Genomic DNA, 17,960 nt, shown 5'->3' with positions numbered 1-17,960 from the left:
GGCAATAAGAGATGTGACTCACCATTATGCGTTGATCCACCCTCATCTGTTCTTGAAACTGACGAGGCAGCCATTTGATTTTCTAGAAGGTGTATCATATTCAACAACATGGCCATTTTTTGAGGAACTAGTAAACTGAACCATGTTGGAGGAGGTAGGTGCATTGGGCCTTGTGGACGATTGAAAGCCATATACGAAAAGTCCATATGCTGCATCGTGGTAGGCATCGTTGTTGGACTTGTAGCAATAGTTGTAGCAGGAGATGTCGGCATTAGAGATAGCATCGATTGTGGAATCGAAGCAAATCTCTGATCAGATGATCCTGTCGTTGTCAAATTGATAGCTGGGGCACTGACAACAGTAGTAACCACCGGTGCTTGTTGTAGAGCCGACGGCCATGATACAAAAGGACCAATTCAACTCCGCCACCTCTGCGATTCCTCATTTTCTTTGGTTTCTCAATCATCGGTGCTTTACCCTTACGCTTACGTTGAACAGCCTCAGAACTAGCTGTTACAACCACCCGAGCACCACCATCATTACTAACATTTCACCCATTTCCACCATCACCATCATCACCTCTATCATTGTTCCCACCTGGTCGATCTTCACGTTCCGAATCAGGTGCGTTGTGAATCCAATGATCATTAGATGGATATGCATAGTCAAGTCTCGCCAAATTACCTATCAATATCTTGAACCTCGGCTTGTCCTCAGGAGATTGATTCCGATACATCTTCATTATTTTCATCGTATCCTCCGTCATGTGATCTATACCCATCATATCATTCACCAATGTTGGATCAAGTACCAAATCAGGAACAAGATCATCAATAATTAGCTGCAAGAATCCATGATACATCAAGAATTCATTCTTGCGATGACGAACCAAGCAGTTCTTCTTTAAATGATAGAATATCAGTTCCGAGAAATTGAACGGCTTGTTCAGAATCAGAACGACAAATGGAGGCTGCAACATGATCTTGCATTCGTCAAGTCCTTCTTTCCTTCCACCAAGACAGTGAATAATTACGTGAAGCAAATACTTGTATTGTTCACACAAGTATGCCTTGTTGTACTGTGATCGGTCAAGCTAGCCCTTGTAGTGTAACCGCTGAAATAACCCTTTGATCAACGTCTTATCGAACTCACAAGGATGCTCAATAGTATCAGCAAAATGAAGGAAACTTCGTATCACATCGGCATCTAGCACGATCTTCTTGTTCTTCACTTCAGTGACAATGTTTTCTTAGCATCAACATATTTAGCACTATCCCAAAACGGACGGGTAATGCTAAAATGCACTAGGAAATTAGCATAGATAGCATAATGTATATGTGAGCGACATAAGAAAGCGATTGCGTCCCCAAAAATATCTCGTCCCTCAAAATCATCTTGCAAAAATGCACAGATGTTGTGCTTATTATCATATGTCAATTCAGCTACAGCAGTTGTAGCTTGAGCTTGTGGTGCCTATGGAGCATCTTGAACCTGTGGAGCCTCTTAAACTACTAGGTTTTCCTGTGCAGGTGCATCAACAACATGTTTGTCTAACATATCTGTGATACAAACCCGAACATTAGTTAAAACAAACAACATAACATAAATATAAACATATTTCACCAACACTTGGTGAAAATATGAATTTTGTTCAATTTATACCACCGATTCGTTATTCATTCGTTATATGTTTCATGAAGAATGAGTACATTCGTTAGCATAACGAATGATGTCATTCATTATCTTAATGTATGATCTTAATTAAAAGTTTTGCTTTGGTAACGAATGAATAACTTTGGTAACTAAAACAAATAAGCTCATTCGTTATATATATCATATACGAATGAGGAATCATTCATTATAATATCTCACGAATGCACCATTCGTTATCCGAACTTACAAATGGGTTCATTTGGCCACTGTAGACACGAATGAAACTCCATTCGTTATTCATAACAAATATGCCATGTTTAATATCTTAAATTGACCCCAATTGGTCAAAGTTCAAATTGAACGCATAAGAACAGTCAAACATGCAACTCAACTTCTAAATCTGATTGTAAACAAAAAGAATAAGCATCAAACTGATATCATTAGACTCGTAAGACCATCGCCAAACAACTCTGATCAACAAATAGATCAAACACTGATGTTTAATTGGTTCATTTGATTAAAACATTGTCGGTTCAATTAAAGCCCTAATTAACCCTTTAAATGTTCATCAAATATGACGAAAATGATGTCGTTGTAATCGTCTTTACCTTAGCAACAAGAGTTGATTAACAAAAACAATGTTTTAAGCAAGTTCAAATTTCTGGAAATTTTGGCTAGAGGTTCTCTTAGTGTTTGTGAATATCGAGGAAGACGAATGAAGTCCATTCATCTTCATCTGGGTTTACATATCATTTGTTTTGCACGCAACCCCATGTAGATGAATCGGCCCATTCGTTAGTTCAAAACTAACGAATGACCATCCATTCGTGTATGCATTCGTTAAGGAAACATAGCGAATCAATCTTTAACTTATTATCATAACCGATAGTACTCTATTCGTTACTCATTCGTTATCTCAGTTATAGCGAATGATGTCATTCATTATCAGATCAGCGAAATCGAATGAGGTTATAACGAATGGTGACATTCGTTATAAATTGCACATGGAATGACCTTCATTCGTTATCAATTAAGTTAACAAATAGGTTCCATTCGTTACAACAGTGTAAAGAATGGAAGGAATTAAAATAAAACGTAAAAATGAATTATCATTTAAACATTCCAATCATTAAATATGTATCAAAACACAAGTTTTTGATAACCGTTTACCATAAAATGTTTTACCCAAAAGGTAAAAACAAATACCTTAACGTGTTTTACCCTAGATGATCCTGCAAGTTTTGTGTAATGAGAATACTATATATTGATTATGATGATGTGTGGATTATATTTAATGAATTATCACCATGGGTATGCTATAAACATGAATTACATGAATTTTAGATGTAATCAGTTATGTAATAGATTGGTTGTTGCTTCTTTGCATGGCTATAAATATATGATAACCAAATATTTTGGTTGATTCTTGATTCTATGGTATATCACTTTGAATCTAGTTTTCAGAATACTAAGAATCATAATTTTTGAACTTAGGCTTGATAGTTTTTATGATTTTACAAATTAACATGTCATGGTTGTTTCTGGAACTTGTAATCTGGTCTTGGTTCCCAACCATATATCTTGAGTTTGACATTGTCAATTGGGTAGGTTTCACTTCTGCAAGATTATAAATAAGTTAGGATTTTAATGCAATTCTCTTTGCATGATTTGATTTAGTATAGAACTTTAACCAAATTAAATCTTTATGGTGTGCATTTAAATAGCTGCACATACCTTGGTGTATTGTATGAATTTTCATGATTTAAGTGGGTATTGGAAAAATACAAAAATCATATTTTGGTAAACCCAAGTCTTGTAGTTCAATGTGATAAAAAATTTTAAACTTAAATCAATGGTTTGATGGGTTAGAAAAATACATTTTGAAAGGTTAAAATTTGCTTTGTAAATTCATAATCTGTTTGTATGCGATTTGATGAGATGTGTGGTTACTTGTTCACTACTTAACTAGATTGATAATAGGAACATGATTTGACTGTTAGGATTTATTTTTGCTAAATGGTCAGACTTGCTTGGAATATTGAGTTGTGGTGAATACTTAGTTGTTTCATGATTAATGCATAAGAATTGATTTGGTGCACAAATCATGTGTTATTGATACATACACACACATATATATATATGTGTGTTTGTGTATATATATATATATATATATATATGTTTAATTTCAAGAGAGAAGTAAAATTAATGCGAGAAGTGCGAGAAATAAATTCAACCAATCATAATTTTTATTTTTCCTTTTTGATTTATTTTATTACAGGGGTATATTAGGAAACTGTTTTTAATATTTTTGGTAACTAACATTAATTTAATTTGAGTACAGCTACATTATTACTTTTTAATTATTGTTTTTATATTTAACATAATTCAACGTTTTCACATTATGATAATCATTGGCTAACATCAAATTCTAACCAACCTTTTTTTTTTCTTTTGATGATTTTCTGTAATTAATAAATATGATTATGATTTAACAATCCTACGTAGACTAGCCAACATTAACATATTGCCTACACAGTTTAAAACTCAAGAAGTAATTATATAGAATGTCTTTTATAATCGTTCATATAGTCAACCAATTCCTGAAAAAATTATATACAAAGTTTACCTCATAAATACACAATAACTTAAATAGTTGTACAAACTTGTTACTTACACGGTTTCACAGAGACGTTAAGCAAATGATATTAATACAAAATATTTGTTTGGTAATTACATAAACATGACAAAACCATTTCACAAAACATCAATTTCCCTACAACTTATTATAAACAAAACACTATGTCTGATAAGCAAATTAAGACCATTCAACAAACAAGTCATTCACTGCATATTTTTTCATCTATAAAATAGTCAACCCAAATTGCGAAGCTCAATTTTTTTTTAAACTTTTTTGTCTTTGTCTAAACTGAGTATCCTCCCTTTTGCCGAGTAAGCTTCAAATGTCAAAATTATGTCATCTTATTTCCACACTAAAAAAAAGCAAATATAAGTACACATTAAACATTTATTATTGTAAGAAAGATGAAGCATGTACCTACACATTCTACACGTGTTCATAATATTACCTACACTAGTCATCATATTATTCAAAATGTAGAGATTAGGAACTTGATTTATTTAATGGTAGTGTGGGGATATTCCTACACATACACACAACCATATCATTACACTCACCATACAATTAATCATGCTACACATATGCAACCAGTATATCCCTACATGACCATTCATATCCCTACATACATGCAAATATATGTAAACAAAAATGCAAACGTAGGGAACCAATATATCTCAATACGACCACTCATATACCTACACAACCTACACATAACATTGAGTAATCATATGGTCTACGCATAAACATACAAATTATTACACTCTCCGGAAAATTACTTTGTTTTAGGACAATATTACACAATCTACACATAACATAATATGGACTCAAAATTAACACCTACACAACAAATAACAAAAGTTTTATGTCCTACGCAACAAATAACAGTTGTATATCAACATTATATCCTTCACAACAATATTATCAAGTTTACATCCTTTGTATGAAGCTAATTCTTACATCCTACATAACCATCAAACATACATCTTACACAAGGATATATGGGCAGTTTGGTTAGTAGAATACACCATCCATAAAAAATTTTATTAACACAAAACTAGCCATAAAGTAGAATTCACCATCCACAACTTTGGGTAGTAGAATGATAATGTAATAATGTTCAGCTTTTGACTGTGATAATGTACAGTTTAAAATTTGATAATGTATGCAATGGTGTAAATCATTCAGTATATTATCATACATAAACACAAAAAAACACATTCCACTACCATAAAACAGACGCATACATTTAATCCAAAATAACCTACACAAATAAAATGCATTATAATTTAATTTACACAGGAAAAGTCACCTACATTACCTTAGTTGTAACCTACACATCTGAATACATATACATACACATCACAGAAATATCCCTACACATCATGTACATACGATATTAATTCCCCAAGTTAATACAAAGTCAAGTGCAAAAAAATAAACAATATTTTAATCACCAATATGAACTTTAAAGACAACACCAAAATCAAACTTTAACCACAAAAAACATGCAATAGGAATAACCAAATTAAGTTTTCACTAAAGTGATGTAGGTATCCAGACTTCTAATTAGGGTTCTTCGTTCAATTAAATCATCAAAATAAGATAAATCGATCAAGAACAAAACACCAACCTTCATAATCGATGCCTCCTACACCTCGTACTTAGGGTTAAAGCAAGAAACACCCCCTTTATATAAAATTGATGATTGATTTTCAAATACTTAATGAATATAGCACGAAACGATAACTAATTTGTGAAGATTGTATTGCAGTGTGTTAAGTTAGGGAATTTGGTATCTCAGACTCAGAGGACGAAAGCGTTAATTGAGGGATTCTGATTGACAATGGTACGTTTCAAAATTACTAATTAGTATAAATGAGAAAGTTGGTGCCAAAAAGTGGTTTTCATTATTAAGTTTATCTTTTGTATATATTATTTGGGTAAATACCATAAAAACCAACATATTTTCTGTTTTTTGGCACAAAAGTCCCTCAACAATTTTTTGCACGTAAAAGTCCCTGCACATGTTAAATTTGAACAAAGAAGTGACGTAACTTTTAAAGACAATGAATTTGATTTTTTTTCCTTACGTATTTGATTTTTCCTCAAGTGTGTGTGAATATATAACTTCTTTCAACTTTATAGTTAACGTTATATATGTATATAATTACAAAGAATTGAACAAATCCACCTAGTTTTCTAATCTATCTAGCACAATTGTTACATCCAACACTCAAAATCTGTGTGTACCAAATGATAATAACAAAATAACCATATCAAAGATGAATATGTATGATGAATTTAAGCCAACACACTTTCTAATAGTTAGCTAAAATAGTATTAAATAATTTAAACAAATCTGGACGAAAAAACATACAATAAGATTGTTTAAGTTGCCTTATACATTTTTAATCGTGGTTAATTAAAAAGTATTTATGAATAGAAAAATGTTTTTTTTGGTTATATCTTCGCAAGAATCCATTATACAAGGAACACGGCACACTCACGTAGTATAAAGCTTAGGAAATAAACATGTAAAGCTTCAAAAAATCAGTTTCATATTACTTTTAAAAGTTACGTCACTTCTTTGTTCAAATTTAACATGTGCAAGGACTTTAGCGTGCAAAAAATTGTTGAGGGACTTTTGTGCGAAAAAAAAGAAAGTATGTTGGTTTTTTATGGTTTTTCCCCTTATTATTTTGGTTTTACACTTTAGCAATAATGATGGTGTAGTGTGATGGTTGTTTTATTGCAATGTTGTGTTGGGCAACTGTTTGGGACTGAGGTTCGAATCACGGGAGGGAGGTGCAAGCTTTGGCATTTTTTTTTGTCAATATTTAGGTGGACAGATACGAGTATAAACCCATATTAAATGTATAAAGTGATGTATGATAATTGATACCACCTGTATTTCAAAAATAAGTAAGATGGTACATCAAAATAATTATAAAACGCTTTTGGGTAGGTGTGTAATTGGTGTCTCAATTGAGCCACTTTGCGGCACACTATTTGTTTTCGGTATGTTGATTTTTTTTGTTTTTAGTCTCGGTAGCGTAACGAAAACCAACCGTATGCCAATTTTTTTTTTTGTTTTAGTTAGGGTAACGTGTTTTTTTTGTTTTGGACCGCGAAGACTTTTTGCCCTTCGTTTTAGCTTTGTTACCGTAACGAAGGTAACGAAAACCAATCGAATGTCAATTTTGTTTTTAATTTTTTTTTCATTTTAGTTCCAGTAACGAAAGTGTCGCAAACCAACCGAATTTGTGTAGATTCACCACCTCAATGGTCGGGAATGACAACGCTCGGGTTTTACCAACGTTCGAGTTTTACCGATGGATGTTACATTATTGGTCCACTCAAGTTTACTATTTTTTTTTGTTTTATCTATGGTTTGTAACCGAAACTGACCAAATACGTTTCGACTTACTGCCTTAATGCCCGAGACTAACAATGTTTGGGTTTACCATCCTGAGCTTTACCGACTAGCCCGGCGCAACGCGCCGGGTAAAACTCTAGTTTTTTTATAAGAATAAAATTACAGGACTGTCATTTTCTTATAAAAAGACAATAAAAACATATCCCATTATTTACAAAAATGCCATAATGAATGTAGGCCCTAGATCAATCTTAATCAATGGTTATAAATCATTTCTCGCACTTCTCGAAATAAGATGACTTCTCTATTGAACCATCCCCTATATATATATATATATATATATATATATATATATATATATATATATATATGTGTGTGTGTGTGTGTGTAAATGCCATTTAGCGATTATAAGCTAATATAATTAGCTATTAATCACCAACGGGTCAAATCGGTCAAACTTTGGTCAACGGCCAACAAATATCAAACCCTTTGTCAACGGTCAAAAGAATTCGAACATTTTGGTCAGGGGTCAAAAAAAGTCAAACTTTGGTCAAACACAAATAAACAATGGGATTGTTTGGATAATACGTTCTAGGAACCATCACATGTTTACTTACGTACTCATAATTATGGTTATGAGTTATAGTGTTTTCGTTCATTGTAATTTTGTTATTGTGCTTTTGTTAATTGTAATTATGTTATTCACGTTGTTTTTGTACTTTATAATTATGGTTAGATGAATTATTGTGTTTTTGGTCATTGTAATTTTGTTATTGTGTTTTTGTTCATTGTAATTATATTATTCACATTGTTTTTGTTCTTTGTAATTTTTGTAGATATGTGTTTTTTGTTGTAACTGTGATTTAATTCTTAATATCGTGTGTATTTCCCTTACTTTATTTTAATTATTGGTGTTCATAAGGTTCAACATATTGGGTTTTTTTCATCATATTTAACATATTGGGTTTTAGTTCATGCATATTATTGGTGTTGTCTTTTAAATTTGGGTGAAAATTACGATAAATAAAGCATGATACATGTTTTCATATATAATATAGCATATGAAACGATTATGCCTCTAAAGGGACTAAACAAGCAAGTTACAAAATTAAACACACAATAGTATTAAGTAAATTTTAATCTTGACCATTAATTCATAAATCTAAGGGTTCATATTACATCTCACACTTCTTAATCACTATGGTCTTTTTAAATAACCTCCCACTAAATTTATAATGCTATCGGTAGCCGTGAAGGGTTGGGATTTGATCAAGATAAAAAAAAGGTTTCATCGTTTCTTTCAAAGAAAAGTTTTTTTTTATGTTTTCAAGTTTGTTTACTTAGACCATATGTAGCTAAAACGCCCCACCCTTGGGCATTTTGCACCACGTGGTATCCTCGTCATCAATGGAGAGTTTTCTAAAAAGTGATGTAGTGGGCAAAACGCCATAACTCTCCTACAATAATTACATATATTCCCCTAAGTAACAACTCGGATTTTCAAATTTATATTATCCGACCCGCTTTTATGTTCGGGTAATTTTAAATGATAAAATATCGTGTCTAACGAGTATTTAATATTTTAGTAGTAATTGTTTATTATATTTATTTATTAAATATAAATTAACTTTGAAACATATTCAAATTATATCCTAGACTATACATTAACCTACTTTTTAATCCACACTTAATATTGAGGGACCAAACTGCAAATTATTTAAAAGATTTTATTTTATAACTTTTAAACCATCTCCCAACCCGTACCCGTTTACCCAGTTACAAACCCGTTCCCGATTTATGAACCCGTATACCCAATTGGATAACTTGGACCTCAATTCTCGTCGTATAATTGATAATTGAATCACGAATCTCATAACCATTCCAATTACGGCCTGTCGACATCACTAATTTTGGTTATAAAGATCAAATCATATACGTATTACTTAATTTATGGCCGACACCCCCCCCCCCCTCGTTCTTATTATACATGTAAACAGCCATTATAATCCATTTAAACATACCAACATCACCCTCTACCTAGCGCAAACTAAACCCCCTTGGTTAATTGGATTAATTTTGACCTTCAAGTGTTCGTGCTTAATCGTATTATGGCCATCGACTATGGAGTTAATTAACCATCGATTATTCAGTTTAAGAGGTAATTAGTTACATCATCATGATCGTCTTTATGCTCTATGTATTAACCCTAAGGTTAATCGGCCAAAAGTTTAACGCTTTGGCCGATTGATTTTCGTTAGGGTTCATGTGTATTTGGGTTTGTATCTGATCTGGTTATAAATGTTTATCATCAACTTTGAATCAATACTGGGCTGATGTGGGGATGTTTAAAACTTAGCTTGGCTGGGAGGCACAGATTCGAACCCTTCCCAGCCTGTTTTGCCCATTTATTTTTTTATTTTTGTTAATAAATTGTTAGTTAATCATACATTTTTTTGGAACGACCAACTAAGTAACGCCGGGTACTCCGTACACGGCCCCCATTGGCTAAAGATGGCCCGAGCCGGCCACTAGTCCGGGCGGACGGAACCCCTAGCGGTCCACCTATTGATGGATTCCCCGAATAAACCCGACCCCCACGCCCGCCAAACGGCACGACAGCGAGGAGCCGGTAAAACCGGGTGAGATCAGGACTCGAACCCTGGCAAGTTAGGGTCATCCCTCATATCTCCCATATAAATTGGTAATAGTGAGGTTTGAACATTCTACCTCTCACTAGTAAATTGGTGATAGTGAGGTTAATCATACTAAATCAATAATTAATATTTTAATGCTATAAAATCTTAATTAATTTATATTTTGTTAAAACCGAAATAAACTAATCATGTTTCGAACCTTGGTTAAAATCATATGTGTGTGTAATATGCATATTATTATTAAAAATTTGATAAAAATTGATAGAATAAAAAGTTTAATAGGGTTTTTTAAAAATTAATATACATAGTATAATCTTATTATTTGAAAAGACGATTAAAAGCTTGAGCATTTTATAAACAATTTTGTTTATATAAGTTTTATTGTTATTATTTATTATCTATTATTTACGATGTTAAATTTAAAAGAAATATTTATTAATAATAAAAATAAGTATAAAATGCATTTTTTTAATTTAAAAGAAAGCAAATCTCTTTATATAAACCATAAAGTTTTATAAATATTTATTTAAGTATTTTATTTATAATTATAACTTTATTAAATATGTGCTCTTTATTATAAAATTGATAAAAAAATGTGATGATCCAAAGTAATAAAATCAATAATAAACTAAAGTGATAATTAACTTTCGCTAGTACTCATCCAATCGTTATCAAATCCCGAACCTCTATCTAGTTTTAGCTTCGTTATTCCATTCATATTTATTTCCTCAATTATTGTAATTATGATTCTCGTCGATAAATCCCAAAGAGCTTGACTTACCGCTTTCTTACATGTTCATTATTTCTCGCTTAATCGGTAAGGTGAGTATCTCACTCCCCCTTTTTAACTCATTTTTAACCGTTTTGGGAACATATGCGTTCTATTTATTTTATTAGTATATATTACTCAACTTGCAACTGTTAGTCATGTGTGTTTAATAATTTATACCTAACGTGTTATTTGTTTGTATGCTTTGCTTGAATACATGTCGGAGATGTCCAACATATTCTCAGTCTAGTAGGATCATACGTCCGTCGTGTTAGCCATCGTTCAGTTCATCTGACATCGTGCTTACCGACATCATTATTTACTTGCTCACTGGTTAAATTGCTTATCTCACTTGACACATTTTGCCTTTTATATTATTATTATTATATAATCATGAAAATCTGGTGATTTACTCACTCAACCTCGTGTTGACAAATTTATTGTATTTTAACACATATGCAGGTCAAGCAAGATTTGAAAGAAAACTTCAGATATCAAGATAGAGAAAAATAAACAAGACTTTTAGATTTTGATACATGTTCGTATGATGACTTATTTTGATTTTGGATATTTTGTATTGAATATTTGGTTTTATTTGAATTTAACTTAATAGATATTAAAATTTCTAATATGTATGACATAACCTTAAGAGCTATGAACAATCAGCTCATGCCTCGACATTTCTGTCTTATGTTGGGGTGTGACACCCTATCTCTCCCCTCCCACACAACTTAATCAAAAAAACCTCAAACTTTGTGCCATCACCGCCGTTTTGTAGGAAACGCCACACAAAAACGTCGTGCTATAATGTAAGGGGTGGGGGTGTGCCCCGGCGTTTTCTACCCAAAGCGCCACAACGTGGCTGCCACTGGCCCACTACATATGGTCTAATAATAAAAAGAGTCGCACCGTCTTACACGCTATCATTTTGTGACGGTGGGTTTCGATCAAAATCGAAAAAAGTTTCATCGTTTCTTACTTTTAGCCAAAAATGATTCATAAAAAACAAAAAGATGTAAAAGATGAAAAGAAAAAAAAAATACCAATGGTTTAAAGGTGAGTGGATGTCCACCCTTGTGGGCCAAGAATCACCCTAACTTAACAGTTTAAGATAGTCCAACAAACTTTGAACATAACGTACTCAAACAAAACTTTGAAACTTTGCAGAAAAAGAAAAAAAAGTGAACATGACCCCACAAAATCTATCTACCTAGGCAACCTTTTTGGTCTTAATTTGAAGTTCCTAAATTACAAAAGTAAACATTAATAAAATTATATATTTGGTTTCCCAAGACCATCTACATTCCAAACAACCATGCTGTTTGGACAACATTTACAACTTCAAAACCAAAAAAAACACAACAGTTTCAATTTTTAATGATCTTCTTTTAAGTTGTGATTATAGACTCATCATTAGATTGTTTTGGGAACCCAGAAGGGGCCTGTTCATCATCTTCTGCAACATTATTTTCATCTTTTACACCTTTTATGACTAAAAGAGCCAACAAAGGATAGCTTATGGTTGTAAGCACCCAATTCACCACCAACTGAGTCATGTATGGCACTTTATGTGTGTCAACCTGCCATGCAACTGCCGCTCCAGCACTTTGTATCCCCTTGTAGAATCCAACATATCTAAACACCCAAAACAAATAAAAATTAAATTAAATATTGAAAGAAAATAATAGAAGATTATCATTTTTGTGTAATAATTTGTAAACTGAGTTCAGGAAACACTATTGACACACTATTCAGACACCACTAGTGTGTCATACGTGTCGTATGATATCATACGAGGCGTATGATAATCGAAAAATGGTCACATTGATCTTATAAGGGCCTGTATGATTTGAGTTGTACGACTTATTTTTGGGTGTTACACTACTCATGTGAGTAGTGTAAGTTTGGTTAAACCCAACTCAATCGACCTATATGACCATTTTTCACCTGTGATTTGACTGTGTGATAGTTTTCGCATTGTCATTCAGCTCGTATAACATGACTACACGCTTTTGGTGCACCGCGTCTCTTTAACATCACCTTTTATAAACTCAAAACACAAAACGTGTGTCAATTACCTGCTCAGAATAACAGAATCATCAGCCAAAGCACCAATAACCCAATAAATCATACTCTGAAACATGGCATCCAACAACCCGTAACTAAAATACAGGACAAACGGCCCCGCAAAATCACTCCCAGAGTTCTTAAAATCAAGAACCTTAACACTCTTGTTCACAACGACATCATCATAATCATACCCTCTCTGATTCAACAACCCCCCAATCCAAATCCCTGTCCCAAGCACCGCCACCACCGTAATCCCCGCCAAACCCCTCGTCCTCCGACTCTTAAAACTAAAATCCATAATATGCCCGATCATAACCGACCCAAACATCTGTGCCCCCCAATAAAACACATTATTCAAACCCCTTGTCCTCAAATTAAACAAAGCCCCATTCACATTGTTAAACTGGTAAGTATAAAAAAAGTTACTCCCCCAGGCCGCGGGCGCGATCAACAGCATCTTCCAGTTTGCGAATAATTTAGCGATCTCTATTACCTCAGTGCCCACATTAGAATACTTAACATTGGTACACCGGGTTCCATCGTTGCGGATGACTTTACTCGGGTGCAAAATCGTCAAGGACGTTACCGTCCCGACGGTCATAAACACCATAAAGCCGATATACGTCCCGTCGTTGACGGTCACGGCGGTCTGGCGGTTGTAATTCATGGCAAAGGGAATCAAGCCGCCGATAACACCGCCCATATTGAAAATACTCCAGAAGATGGAGATGTAGGTCCCTTTCCGATGGGTCGGTGGGTAGGAAGTCATGATGGCGCCTTGGCCGGCCCAGAGGAGCCCGGCGCCGATGCCGAGGACGGCGCCGGCGACGATGGCGAAGGCCTGGTGGTGGTAGTGGTTGTAGTAGAGGAAAGATCCGGCGTAGAGGATGTAGGTTGAGCAGCCGGCGCAGAGGGTCAGGCGAGGCCCGAGGATGTTGTAGATGCCGCCGCCGAGGATGCCGAAGACGGCGAAGGTGGTGTAGAGGGCGGTGTTGGCGTTGTTGGCGGCGGTGTGGTCCACCTGGCCTCCGCCGCCCATGCCGGACAAGGCGTTGAACATCCCCGGGCAGCAGAAGCAGACCAGTCCGATTAGACCCACTTGGATTAAGGGTGAGTTGTACCGGAAACTGGATTTAAGGGTGCCCGGAGACCCGGATTCTTGGTCGGATTTTTCAACCATGGTTGATTGATCGGAATTTGGAATTGGAATTGGAATTGGGAGTGAATGTGTGAAATAAATGAGATGAATGGGGGGTGAGGGTATTTAATATATATAGTGGTGAGACAGCTAAGGGTGGGGGTTAATACTAATAATAATAATAAACTGGAGTTGACATAGACGAAGAAATTGAGGGTGGCCGGAAAGAAACAGACAAAAGGAAGACGACAACGATGGAATTTGATAATGGAATTGGAATCACGGATTCTGGCCGAGGAGAATGTGAACAGGAGTCCCTTGACAAAAACAAGATTCGAATCTCCATCTATCTCTAAACCTGTCGTAGACCCGATTTACCCTTTTTTTTTTTTTTTCGTTATCAGTACTTACCACTTTGAAGGTTTAGTATAGAAAATCAGTAAATGATTGATTTCATGAAATTAACTCTATTAATTATCAAAATTAATTTCAATCACAAACTTATTATTTATCTGATTTTATGTTTATGCGATTTGTACATTTATGCTTATGTGATTTGTAATCTTTTAATTTTTCTTTTCCTTTTTTAGACTTTAGTACTTTCCATTTTATTTCTTGAGAGTGCTAGCAAGTCTGGGCTTTTCCCCCTTTTAAGTATTCGTAAAAATACAATATAACGTTTATAGTCTATTTTGAAATTTTAATTAACACGAGTCTATCTTAATTAAAGTACTTTTAGTTTCTTACGATTTTGGTTTACATTTCGAACTAAATTTTACGAATTAACGTTTTTTATTTAATTCGTTATCACTTTTTTAGTATATAAAATCAATAAATGATACGTAGAACAATATTTGAAGCAAATACATAAATTAATAATTCAATGAATTGGTACTAAATGTGAAGTCCTGATATCACCATGTTTTCTGACATCTCTAGTAGCCCTTTCGGATATATTTAGTAACATGCCGTAGAACAAAACACAAAGTACGCAGAATATAATGGTCAGCGGGTGAATAACAAAATACGACAGATCTAAAATAAAAAGTTTTAAAAATAAGTTAGACCATCCGTAGTCCATGCCAACTTTGGCATTTTGGAGTGAAAACGTCGAGGGCACCCCCTACCCCCCCCCCCCCCCCCTGTTTTTTTGGCTTGGCGTTTTGGGCCAAGCGTTTCCCACAAAACGCGATAGAGGCACAAATTTTGTTAATTTTTTGAACGTTGGAGGAATATGACCGGGGTAAAAAAATAAATTATTTACATTTTTTTAACACGATTCCAAAAATGCATCCTATAAATAATACAATCCAACTTCAATTTTAAACACTTTATCACTCATTCTTTACAGCAATCTCTTTATTCAAAATATATATTATCAATCACCAACCAATATGTTTCCGTTCAACAATCAAATGTCCGTTGCTCAATACGCCCGACAAGGCAAAGTAAACAATCTCTACCCAAATAATCCACAACCGAACCCATCTACACTGACCCCTCAAACCCCGTATGTGTTCAATCCGCGCAAATTACCGCGTACATACCATATCTGATTATGTATTCCCTAACCCTAATATGATGTCCGGTTTCCAAAATCCAACCCAACCATGAAGGTCGGTTCCAGTTCCCAACCCGACGATGTGACGTGCCGGAGACACAAACCAACCCGGAGCCACAACCCATCCCGGAGACTCGTGGCGGTTCGAGCCAACGTGGAGTCGGACGTGGGAGAAAACACTCAAAGAAACCCCTCGGCGAAACTCAGACTAAAAAGATAACTATACCGTGAAAAACCGACGAGTATGAACTACTTGCTCGGGCATGGTGCTCGGTATTGGAAGATCCCGAATGATAAAGTTTTTAAAACATATATGTTTTTTTTTATTTAGAATAAACATTAAACTTATAATATTTTTATTTTTTTACCGAACTATCAAGAAATGAGCGTATTTTAGAACAAAATTAAAGTTTTGTTTCATGAAATTGGCGGTGACTCGTGTCGGGAAAAAGATTATGTAATGTCTAAATGGATCGATATAAACTCCAAATGCATGGTTTAACATACAGTTCACTCTCGGATGGTTGTAGCGTGGGGTAGCGGTGTCTCTTACGCGAATATCATTGAAAGTGCGTTAGTAGAGTTTCAACAGAGGCCGGGGAACTTCCATTACATGAACTGTTGGAAACGACTGAGGTTTCACCCTAAGTGGTGCCCCGTTAAGCCCGCCAGCACCGGATGTTTTATGCCTAACAAAAGGTCTAAAATATCGTCTTCGGTTGATCCAGAAACGCCAAGGTCCGATGCTCGAAACTTCAACTTAAGTGATAATGAAGACGAGCATGCCTATGCAGATGTTTTCAAGATCCCTCGACCGCTGGGTAGAAGAAGCAAGGGAAGGGTGAAGGGGTCGCGTCGTCGGCGTTGATGTGTGGGTAAAAGAATGTGTTTTAAGTGTTTAAGTTTGTGTATGTTAAGTGTTTTTATATATCAAACACGAGTATTTTGAGTTGTTTTATGTTCACAGGTTCTCGGAGCTTAAAGGAACTAATTTGGAGCACTTAGGATGGCAAGGAATTTAGTTATGGGCAAAAAGGAAGCAATCAGGGGTGTTCGGAAGTGATCTGTGCGCATCTAAAGTAAAACGGGCATATTCGGGGCTAGAAAATGAGTTGCGGAACACATAATATATGAATTTTGGGTTTCTCGACAAGAAGAGAATGAAAATGGCATAATAAGAGCCGTAAAGCAGAGGATGACTGTCGTAGGCTACGTTGACCTGGCAGTAGGCTACGGCCAGGTCTTACGAGAATTGTGTTTTGGGCTTGTTTTCTTCCATATTTAAGTTGGGATAAACCCTAAATCGATTGTTCTTCATATCCTTACATCATTGGGTGATTTTGGAGCCATCATAAACCATCATAACACCTTACAATTGTCACACCCCAACCTACCGCGGAACATGCCGGGGCGAGACATTGATTGTATCATATAGCTCAGAAGACACTAAGTGAAATATACGTGTCAATATCTAAATTATTCATTCATATGTCAAGTTCAAAAGCACAAACATCGTTTCAAATGAAGTACCGTTACAATTAAATATTCAAAACATAAGTTACTTAAAACAAAAAGAAAATGATCTTCATTCATCAAGCAACCTAAGGTCTCATCTAACTTCTAATACTCGATTCATCCAATAAAGTTACCTGCGCCATGCGTGAAAATATATATTTTGTCAACATAAAGTTGAGCAAGTAAACCACGGTTTTGAGTATATATAATATTAAAATGATAATTCCATGCGATAATTGTAAATCACTACAACTAGTATAATAATAAATAAAAGTTGTCTTTTCACTCGAATCATTTGATAACGAGCTAATTCGACGGCGTATGATCATACTAATGAGGATGAGGATGAGGATACCAACCAACATAAAGTAAACACATAGTCACATTTGCACATATCAAATAATCAAGCAATTCAATTACGCATATAGTGGAATCGTAGTGAAAACAATAATTTAATTGTGAACGCATAACGCCCCCAAAATTGTAAAGCGGTAAAAAGGGGGATGTGAATTTACTTAGCTTATCAGGTGGATAAACGAGAATGAGATAATAAAAGAAAAGGCTTGGACGGAAACGATCAAACTCC

At 34.7% G+C, this 17,960-nt stretch overlaps 1 protein-coding gene across 1 annotated transcript; it reads right to left on the bottom strand.

Moving 5' to 3' along the window:
• Nucleotides 1-12,309: 12,309 nt before the first annotated feature.
• LOC143594285 (UNC93-like protein 1) lies at nucleotides 12,310-14,372 on the bottom strand. The gene is made up of 2 exons (XM_077073628.1): nucleotides 13,169-14,372; nucleotides 12,310-12,725 (listed from the first exon to the last, which is right to left on the bottom strand). Exons 1-2 carry the CDS (start codon nucleotides 14,338-14,340, stop codon nucleotides 12,479-12,481), a joined length of 1,419 nt encoding a protein of 472 aa, XP_076929743.1. The 5' UTR covers nucleotides 14,341-14,372; the 3' UTR covers nucleotides 12,310-12,478.
• Nucleotides 14,373-17,960: the final 3,588 nt, after the last annotated feature.

Source organism: Bidens hawaiensis, unplaced genomic scaffold, assembly GCF_021521415.1.
Source record: "Bidens hawaiensis isolate Kalapana, Puna unplaced genomic scaffold, B.hawaiensis_p1.1 tig00043451_1, whole genome shotgun sequence".
In the NCBI taxonomy this organism is placed as follows: Eukaryota; Viridiplantae; Streptophyta; class Magnoliopsida; order Asterales; family Asteraceae; genus Bidens; species Bidens hawaiensis.
The sequence above is the reverse complement of the archived record's forward strand: the minus strand, read 5'-3'. Positions and strand labels throughout refer to the sequence as shown.